This window comes from Leptonotus elevatus, chromosome 20 (assembly GCF_054856555.1).
Source record: "Leptonotus elevatus isolate MCC_2025b chromosome 20, RoL_Lele_1.0, whole genome shotgun sequence".
In the NCBI taxonomy this organism is placed as follows: Eukaryota; Metazoa; Chordata; class Actinopteri; order Syngnathiformes; family Syngnathidae; genus Leptonotus; species Leptonotus elevatus.
In genome coordinates this window covers 3,289,983-3,300,063 of record NC_141258.1, presented here as the reverse complement: position 1 = coordinate 3,300,063, position 10,081 = coordinate 3,289,983, and the positions used below count along the sequence as shown (strand labels likewise).

The 10,081-nt window shown below is 39.0% G+C and overlaps 1 protein-coding gene across 1 annotated transcript; it reads left to right on the top strand.

Annotated features, from left to right (window-relative positions):
* Positions 1-17: 17 nt before the first annotated feature.
* On the top strand, positions 18-10,080 carry LOC147156429 (circularly permutated Ras protein 1). The gene is made up of 21 exons (XM_086065020.1): positions 18-253; positions 362-449; positions 1,007-1,213; positions 2,027-2,170; positions 2,353-2,481; positions 2,692-2,775; positions 2,847-2,920; positions 3,773-3,946; positions 4,021-4,062; positions 4,363-4,452; positions 4,597-4,748; positions 5,260-5,341; positions 5,416-5,546; positions 5,755-5,839; positions 5,915-6,021; positions 6,119-6,225; positions 6,792-6,909; positions 7,411-7,551; positions 7,629-7,716; positions 8,387-8,413; positions 8,973-10,080. The coding sequence occupies exons 2-21, from the start codon at positions 377-379 to the stop codon at positions 9,066-9,068; spliced, it is 2,151 nt and encodes a 716-aa protein (XP_085921146.1). The 5' UTR covers positions 18-253; positions 362-376; the 3' UTR covers positions 9,069-10,080.
* The last annotated feature ends 1 nt before the right edge of the window (position 10,081 follows it).

Sequence of the window (10,081 nt, the reverse complement as noted above, 5' to 3'; positions counted from 1 at the left end):
TTTTTTTTATTCCACCCACCGTTTTCCATTCACAAATAGTTGATTGATTGATCGCGTGTGATTGAGCGGCGCCATGCGCAGTTATAGCAGAAACCTCCGAACGATGACGAGTCGACGAGCCACCCGACCGGTCCGGTCAGATGTCTGACAATCACATCTTGGATAACAAGACGTCACCTGCTGCCGCTGCAACACTTGAAAGGCTGGTAAGCGTCCATGTCTGCGACCGCATCGCTTGCTTCTCGCTCCATGAGTAAGTATTGTACACACGCACGTTCGTTCGGGGGGGGCTTCAAGTCATGCCTCGATGCCAAGTTACTCGTCCGCTTTTGATTTTTGCGGAACTCTTGTCATTTCGCAGGCCTGCTCGATCACGATGGAGTTTGCTTGTAGTTTTGTCTATGTGCCTCCGCTGCCAAAGGACAGCCAACAAGCCTTCAAACGCTCAGGTGGGATTTGAAATTGGGGATGCTCAAGGGCGTGCAAGCGGGAGGGGGGGGGGGGGGCGTTCTTGCACCGACTTGAAATATTTTTCATTTCCCAACATGTGAAACGTAAAAAAAAACGTTTGATCTGATTTTGCAAAATACCAGCAACTGCTTATGTTTGCGTAATGGTAAGTATGCACCTTACCAAGGGCTGCATTCAATGTATCTTTAAAATAGATTGTGCTCTTGTTGTGCAACTTTTGGGTGTTCACCAATCAATCTGCTTCCGTTGTTTTTTTCCATTTAAATGTACAATAAAACGACAAAGGCATACACGGTATCGAGCTAACAATCGGCGACGACTCCCACCTCTGTTGTTGAAATCTTTCACAGGTAGTAGTTGTTTGTTCATAAAGTATGATTCAACAGTTGAGCGGAACAACCTTTTCTGTCGTCCTTTCATAACAAACGTTTTCCTGGAGATAAGATTGGCTGAAAGCCTTCCAAGTGAGTCATGCGAGCTTGACGGCTTGGAAGGAACGCAAAGGCGTAATCGCTCCTATTTGCATTCCTCGCAGCGCTTCTACCTCCCGTCAGCTGGGCCCGGCCTCTCACAGCGCCCCCTCCTCCGCCCGCGGAGGTCAAGGCGGGCGAGTCCAAGGTCAGCGAGCTGCCGGATAAGAAGAGTAAGCGGCAGGGGCGCACGGGTTCCACGTCGGTCTTCTATGACAATGTCGACCTTGAGCAAAAATCTCCCAGGCCGTTGACGCCCAACCGAAAAGCAGGTACGGTGGCAAAACTTCATCTGTGAGAATGTAATCGATAATAACATAAAAACGGATATGAAAAATACAATTCAAAAAATGAAATACAAACAAATTAATATAAATGAAAATAAAAGCAAAAAAACCACATATATATATATATGTATATCCATAAATAAATAAAAGTAAAAAAATAGATACAAAAATAAAAAACAAGATTCGAAAAATAAATATCGAAATAAATACAAAAATGAATATATAAAAATAATTAAATATCAATCAATCAATAAAAATGATCTGCTCTCACATTATTTTTGTGTTTTATTTTTACTTTTATTTATTTATTAATTTGTATATATATATATATATATATATATATATATAGTCATCCTTTATATTTAGTTTTATCTTGTCGTCTTACGCTGACATTTTGTTATCTTATTGCAATGCTCTCATTTGTTTTATCTTGCCTTTGTATTGCTTCGTGATGTGTATTTTAATGTATTTATGTATAGGGGACGACAGATGCTAATTAGCAACTGCTGCTAGAATCTGGCACATTTACAACTTAACTTGTTGTTTATCAATGTGCATTGTCCCTTTCAAATAAAATGAAACATATATATTGTTATTTTTATTTCATTTGTATTTATATTTTTTCTATCGCTTTTTATTTATTTATTTTTAATTTTGGCCGTTTTGGTCCTCCATAGCCCCCAAGTCTCTTTCATTTTGACATTTTGCTTCTCCTACCTGTCAAAAAAATGAAAAGTCATTTAAGGTCAAGGATATTTTGGGATCCATGTGTCATGTATGTATGCGGCTTTCCCACAGCTTTGCTTCCGCCCCACCTGAGACCCGCAGCAAGCGGCCAGCCGTCTCCTCACGACGACGTAGATTCACAGTCGTCGTGGCATGCAGACAAGACGGCAAATTCACCAGGAGGGCTCAATGGAAATGGGCCTGGACAGGCGATACGTAAGCAAACAGCAAAAAAAAAAAAAAAAAAAAAGCATACAAATTACTGAGGTGTTGGTCACATGACGGGGTTTGTTTACTAGTGGTGGAATCCCATCGAGAAGTACTTCATGTACGTCACGGTAAAAAGGTCTACTGGCTTTATAACAAGGCCTGATTTGAAACAAACAACTTCCCCGCAGCCTCAGCTCCTCGTCCTCCACCTCGTCCGTGCTTCATGAGGAACATGCCGGAGTATGTGGTGCTTCTGCCCGCATCTTCCACCACCGAAAAACCTCTCCTGTGCCCGCCTCCAGCCACGTCACCCCCAGGTACAGATCATTATCGCTTTATCACCTGTCACAAGATTGAAAAGAAATGTCATGTCGTCTTGCTGGGTAGTTCAAGTTCAACCCCTTTATTGTAATTAAAAAATATTTTTATGACGACGTTTTACATAAAAAAAAAAAAGTTTAACAAAAACAAAAAGCATAGCGGTATTTTCTAGTCTACTGAGTACTTTTGCCATCTCTGCTCCACAGCATCCAGCACAGAAGATAGCGGGCCTCTGCCGGGAAACCCCAACGTGATCCTTGTCAGTTTGGGAAAGCTGCTCTCGGAAAAAGGTCAGTAAACTTTCATCGTCATTGTTTTTTGTCTTACCCGCTTACAATGACGATGCGTGTGGTTTTTCCAGTGCAGCACACACAAGGAAAACCCACTTCCTGCTCCCAATGTGGCTCCGTGCTGGACTGCACTTATGACAACCTGGTAGGCAAAACGTCTTTAGTGTTTCCCTTTATATGTAAGGGCAGAGCTAGCAATGAACCTTTTATTGACATATTTTTACGTTTTTAAAAAAAGCAACCTCACAGCACACCAAGACATAAATGTCACAAAAAGTTAATTTCTGCTGAAATAATAATTATATTGTTTCAATATACTCAGAAATTAACTTATTTAAGTGCAAAATCTGGCCCTGTTTACTTTAGCACAAAGAGGCTAGTATACACAGTATGTAGCCTATGTCTATCTATCTATCTATCTATCTATCTATCTATCTATCTATCTATCTATCTATCTATCTATCTATCTGGCTAGCTAGCTAGCTAGCTAGCTATCAAGGTAGCAGTTTAGCTATTAAGCTAAATAGCTTCTAATCTATCTAATCTATCTATCTTGCTAGCTAGCTAGCTAGCTAGCTAACGGTGTCCCACAGTTCTGCACCACTGGATTACTACAAACTATATTTTCCATAAAAGGCATATTTAACTAACTACAGAAATGTCTGTAGGAATGCTCATGCGAAATTGTTCAAATGTAGAATATGAAACTTGGTGTTGAAATCGTTTTCAACACCTGTCGAATGTATGTAAAATGTCTCCATTTGTAACTTTTTCGGTGAACTGTTTGAAATTGGGGGAATGTGGAAAAGATGGGGAACTTTGTTGTTGAACGTCTCATTGAATGGAATGTCTCACTGAATAGAAATTTTGAAAGTTAGAAACTGTGGAACTCTGGGGAAATATGGAAATGTCCTGAATTTTGAGATTATTTACTACAACCCTTTAAACATGTGCAGCTGTGGATTGTACAGTATTTCTTTCACGTTATCGTCTTTAGCTGCAGACTCACGGCTGTTACTTCTGCGAGTCGCCTGAGCGCAGCGGCGCCCCGAGTGCCGGGTTGCAGCACGGCCTGTTCGTGCTGAGCCCCGCCCAAAAACTCTTGAGCGCCTCCCAGCCGCTGCTCATCTTCTGCATCGACATCTCGGCCTCCATGAGCATCACCTCTCAGGTACGCAGCACACCGGAAAGGACGACTTTTACCCTTGCAGCGCAGATTGTGACCACGTTCTTGTCTTGTTAAAGGTGTTGGCGGGGAAGCAGTATGTACACAGATCGCGCCTGGAGGTAAGAGATCGACATTGTAGAGCGCGGGCCTTGAAAATCACAACTAATCCAACACGCAATTATGTTTAGTTATCTTGAAAAAAAAATGCTACATTGCAAATTTCCTTCCTTTTTTTTTTTTGCTTTTTTTTTGTAATGGCTTTCCAGGCTTGTACAAATGTTATTTTTAATATATGACAGACCGCTAAAAAAAATGGCCTGCAAGCCAAGTTTGGACACCGCGTTGTGGAATCTGTACAGTGGAATGCAAGTTTAAGAGCCACGTTTGTGGAATTTTAAAACGATTGCGTTCGTTTCCAGTTTGTCCAGAAAGCTGTTTTGCTGTGCGTTCAAAAGCTGAGCAAACAGCAGCCTGACACACCCGTCGGGCTCATCACCTTCAACTATGAGGTACAACATGCAATTTTTAAAAAATCTAGAAACTCGTAATTGAGTAATTCTCAACGTCTGGTACTTGGGCTCCCTCTAGTGGTACACGAACGAAGTGTTTGTTGAGAATTTGTTTCTATTTGATTTCTCGCCAATCTCCTACAGGTGATGATACACGGATATGGAGATTTCCCATCACGTGTCCTGAGCGAAGACGAATTGATAAACAGTGACAATCTTAAAATGGCCGCGTCTGTTTTGACAATTCCGCCTCCATTGTCAAATACCAAGAACTTTCTGGAGGAGCAAGTCAAGGGGTACCAGGAACATCATTTACAGTCATTGTCTTTGTGTGTGAATGCTGACGAGCCTGTATTTCAGATTCAGGTTCAGGTGAGGTGATTTATCCCTAAAAGGGAAATTCCCCCAATGATCAACAGGGGGCAGCATGGGAAGCCTGGCGGGTCATCTTTCAGCACCCTTGAGTTTCTTAGATATTAAAAAAAGAAAAACGTTTTTTTAAGTTTGATATTTTTCTCAAAACATACAACTCTTGGAAATAATACCCTTTTTTTTTCTCAACAAAAATATGACAATGGCTTTTCTCGAGGGGGGGGGGGCAAATTTTTCACATTTTACATAAAAAAAAAATTCAATGATTATTCTCATAACTTTTCTGACATTTTACGTTTTCCTCACTCAATAATTCCATTCATTCCACAGAATACTCTTTGGCATTCACACCCAATTTCCACAGAATTTCATTTCTCCCATTTGACGTTATTGTGACGCTATCATGTTTTGTTTTTTTTTTTTCCCCCTCTGAAGATTGTCTGCAGTGGGCACCACGGCGCTGGGCCCAGCAGCTCTCGTGGCCATCACGATGGCCTCCAGACACCCAGGCTCCAAGGTGCCCCATCGTCCACAGCCAATTGACATTTCCCATCAAATCCCACAAGTGATATGAACTTCATCTGTGAAAAGGTGATCATCTGCACAGACGGGAAGGCCAACACGACGTTGGGCAATCTGGAGGTGGAGGACAACGACGCGCGCACGCTCCTGTCGTCCACCATCTTCTACGAAGAATTGGGGGAAGATGCTGCCAATCAGGGGTGATTTGATAAAAGTGCTTGCGATTCAAAAAATACTTTGAATACCGGCTGCTACTGCCGAAGACGATTTTCTAGCCATTGGAAGAGAATCATTCTTGTAATCAAATGTACACTTTTTTTTACGATAACATCTATCATACATAAAAAAAAAAATGTTGCTTTGAGATGCAATAAATGGAATAATGACGATTTATGTGCTTTTTACTAGCGTGACCGTATCAGTGCTCTCTATCGAGGGAACCGACTGCAGGCTGGACGAGCTGGGAAGACTCGCAGATCGCACGGGCGGAAAAGTAATCCATTCTTCATCGTATTCTTCTTTTTCCATCCAATCTGATCACTTTTTTTTATCTGATGCGTGTCATCAGGTGGTGATCGCAAATCCCCGGATGCTCCAATCGGAGTTTGAGCAGATCATTGAGAACAGCACGTTAGCCACCAAGTGCACCGTCACGTTGCTTCTGCCCAAATCGATGTAATCACTAGATTCTTAAAAAAAAAAAAAAAAAAAAAAAAAAATCATCCCATCTAATCACATTTCAGCTTCAATTTGTTTCAATGATGTGCAACAGGCGAATGAGAGGAGAGAAAGAGGCGGGACACAAAGCGGTCAGGAAGGTGGGAAACGTGCACCTGGAGGAAGAGATCACCTTCCAGTTTGGGGCCAACGAGCCAGAAGGTAAGAGAAGCCGATCACTTTGGAATTCTTGTTTCCGAAAAGACAGGAAATGTAAACATCACGCCCGAGCAAAAGGGCAATGGACAAAGTGAAAGTGCGTAAAAGTGGTGACTGAGTTCACGGTTATTAGAAGTCATACTCGTAAGAGTGATCATGGAAAGAACAATGTGCTATACTTGGAGTGGCAAAACGGGTTTTGTTGCTAAGAAAAGAAGTGACGATGGCAGCTGTCAAGGCAAATTAAAATAAACTATAGGGATTAAAAACAAGTATTGGAACACACCCCTTAATTCTAATAAATTAACCAAATATTTAACTGTCAAATTGAAATGAGAAAAATAAATGTGGAACATATGTTAAGTTGTTCATTTTACTACTAAAATAATACTTTGTGCTCATTTTTAAATTGTTTTATTTTAAACCGATTTCATTCTAATTAATTAACCAGTCATTTAAATTGTTGACAGCTTTGAATTATTCAATCTTTTCAAACCGGCATATTTGATTTGGTAAAAAAAACACAAATTTTTTAAACATCAATTTGATTTTCCTAATATTGCTTCCAGGGACATCGGCCCTGTCCTGCGGCACCGTGTCCGTCCAGCTGCAGCTCCGATACATGCAGAAGAACGGACAGATGATGCTACGAGTGTTCACCATGACCCGAAATGTCACTCATGACAGGTGATGTCATGGACTTGTGTCAAATTGCTTTTAAAATCAAGTAATCAGGAAAGTAACTCAGTTACTTTTATTATCAGTAAGATAACTCAGTTACTTTTAAAATCAAGTAATCAGTAGAGTAACTCGGTTACTTTTAATGTCAAGTTATCAGTATAGTAACTTAAGTTACTTTTAAAATCAAGTAATCAGTAAAGTAACTGTTACTTTTAAAATCAAGTAATCAGTAAAGTAACTCTGTTACTTTTTAAATTAAGTAATCAGTAAAGTAACTCTGTTACTTTTTAAATTAAGTAATCAGCCAAGTATAACAGTTACTTTTAATGTCAAGTAATCAGTAAAGTAACTTAAGTTACTTTTAAAATCAATTAATCAATAAATTAACTCAGTTACTCTTAAAAGCAAGTCATCTAATGTAACCAAGTTACTTTTTCTAGGTAACTGTGGCAACACTGGTCGTGTCAGACGAAATGTCAGCAACAAATGTGCTTTCCTCCCGCTCAGCTCGGTGGCGCTGTCCTCGCTATCGCTGCCCATCATTCAGCTCAACTCCTCACAGGCCAGCGCCGCTCTGGCCGTCCGAGGTCGCTTCCTGGACGCCCGGCGGGAGAGCGAGCAGCAGATGAAGCTCATCGAGAAAGTGATGTGAGTATCCGGGGGACGGGGGGAGCGAGGGCGAGCTCGTTTTCCCGAAGCGACGACGTCTGATTGTCTGCCTTCAGAGAGCGCAACCGCAGCGCAGAGGACAGACAGACGTACAAGGAATGGGTTATCACCATGGAGCCGATATACAACAATATCTTCACAAGGGTCTGTTTTCTTGTTGTTTGTCGTCATGGTTACCGTGTCACATTCCTTCTATGGAGGACCAAATAAAAAAAATAAAAGTCAAAATAAAAATGGATATAAAAAATTAAATACAAAAAATAAATATAAATGGAAATACGAACAACAATATATATATATATATATATATATATATATATATAAATAAATGAAAGTAAAATAAATACAAACATAAAAAACAAGATTCAAAAATATGAAAATAAATGTGGGAAAAAAATTACATCAATAGCATTAAATATCAATCAATCAATAAAAACGCTCTGCTCACGCTTAGGACTGCCCCCTTATTTGAATAACATTTCGTCCTGACAGAGCGTCTGCAGCATAATTTTTTTTTATGTGAGAGCGTTTTTATTTATTGATTGATATTTAATCCTATTTATATATTTATTTTTGTAATTATTTCCACATTTATTTAAAAAAACAAAAATCTCGTTTTTTTTATTTTAGTATTTTTTTATATTTTATTTATTTATTTATAGATACATATATATATTGTGTTTTCTTTCTTTCTATTTGTTTGTATTTTTTTATATCCGTTTTTATTTTCACTTGTATTTATTTATTTTGGCGGTTTTGGTCCTCCATACCTTCTGGTATGGCAAAATCATCTCAAATTTCTTTCATTTTCCAGGCGAAATCTGTCGTCTCTGACTCGCAGGTAAATGACATCAAAACATCTCGGGCTGGGTTGTTGAACGTATTATTTTTTACATGTGACAATTACAAATTTTGGTACAGATTTTAACAAAGGTCATGGACAGGATTTGCTTTCGGGGCCACAAAAAAAAAAAACAATAACAACAACGATGTGGCCATCCAAATCTGGCCCCCTGGCCTTTAGTTTGACACCTGTGATGATCTAGGACACATTTAAGTACTTCCTGTTTGGATAGAGCTAGGGTACTTCCTGTTTAGATACTTGCTCCTTGAGCACTTCCTGTTTCCTTCTAGTCTACTTCCTGTTTAAAAACAAGACCTAACAACTCCAATACTTCCGATTTTTTTCTTGCTAAAAATACTCCGTTGTCTTATATAATCTATATGAAAAATACTTCCAAATACTTGAAAGACTGCAACACTTCCTAGCTAGCATACTTTCTTGTGGAATTCCGTCAGTATTTCCTGTTGAAACTAGAGTACTTCCAGCTATTGTTCCTCGGTGCTGGAATACTTCCTGCTGGAATCCTCCCTAACTCCCTCCGTTGTCCTCCCGCCAGTCTCTGACAGACGCTGGCGCGGCGTTGCTGTACACCATGAAGCAGAGCAACAGGAAGACCATCATGATAAAGAATCACCAGAACCTTCACTCTTAACCCCATTGGAAGCAGACCAAATACTGAAAGGCACACACACACACACGCACACACAAAAACTGCTGATAAGCCGCATCACATTTGGCGAGTTCACTGTATGAATTGTTTGCCAACAATGGAGGCTGAAGCAGACACGCAGCCGTTGCTATTTAGAGGACGGGTGAAAACACTTAAGGGACTATGTTGCGTCATCAGCGGCTCGGTGACGACTTCAAGTCACATTTGTGAGAGTAGAGTTGATTTAAATGTGTATTTTTTTTTCTAGTCCACTTTTGTAAAATTAAATGACAATCTTTATGTAGAGTGGAATAATTGTCCTTGTTCTTAAGACTCATGCATGCAAAGCCATCAAACGTTTATAATGTACTGTCTTTAATTAGGCCTATGACACATTTTCATTATTTAGTACTGTAATATTTGTTGCAATTGGTTCATTAACACATTTAAAAAAAAAAAACCTCTTGATTATTGTAATTTATTCTGTTAAATAATTGTTAATTTTATTTGTTGAGTATGAAAACCTAGAAAAAAAAATTACATTTAGAACAGATATCAAATTTATAATTGTGAGTTAACTAGTGAAGTCATGCCATTAATTACGAAAAAATGTAATCGCCTGACGCCCCTAATTTGTAATAATATTTTCTTCGTCTTCTTTTTTTAAAGTAATTGTAATTGTTTTATTTTTTTAATAATCTTTTTTTGGGGGTGGGGGATTATTAAAAAATTAGGGGCAAAAGGCGATTATTTAAAAAAAAATCATAATTAATAGCATGACTTCACTAGTTAACTGACAATCACAAAGGTTTATATCTGTTCTAAATGTACAATAAAAAAACAATTCTGGGTTTTCATACTCTTGTTAACAAAAGTGGGGAAAAAATGTTAAACTAATAGAAATAGTTCAAATGAATTTTTGACATCTATAGCCATCAATGGCAGTGAATGAGTTAATTATCATCATCTATTCATCTAATCTACTGACTCAATACACTCTCAAATGATAACATGAC

What these genes read in the sequence shown, in the direction of transcription:
- LOC147156429 (XM_086065020.1), top strand. Translation starts at nt 377, where the DNA reads ATGGAGTTTGCTTGTAGTTTTGTCTATGTGCCTCCGCTGCCAAAGGAC. An exon ending in TCCAGCCACGTCACCCCCAG is followed by an intron (nt 2,482 to 2,691) that starts GTACAGATCATT and finishes TCTGCTCCACAG; the next exon opens with CATCCAGCACAGAAGATAGC. An exon ending in CTGTCGTCTCTGACTCGCAG is followed by an intron (nt 8,414 to 8,972) that starts GTAAATGACATC and finishes TCCTCCCGCCAG; the next exon opens with TCTCTGACAGACGCTGGCGC.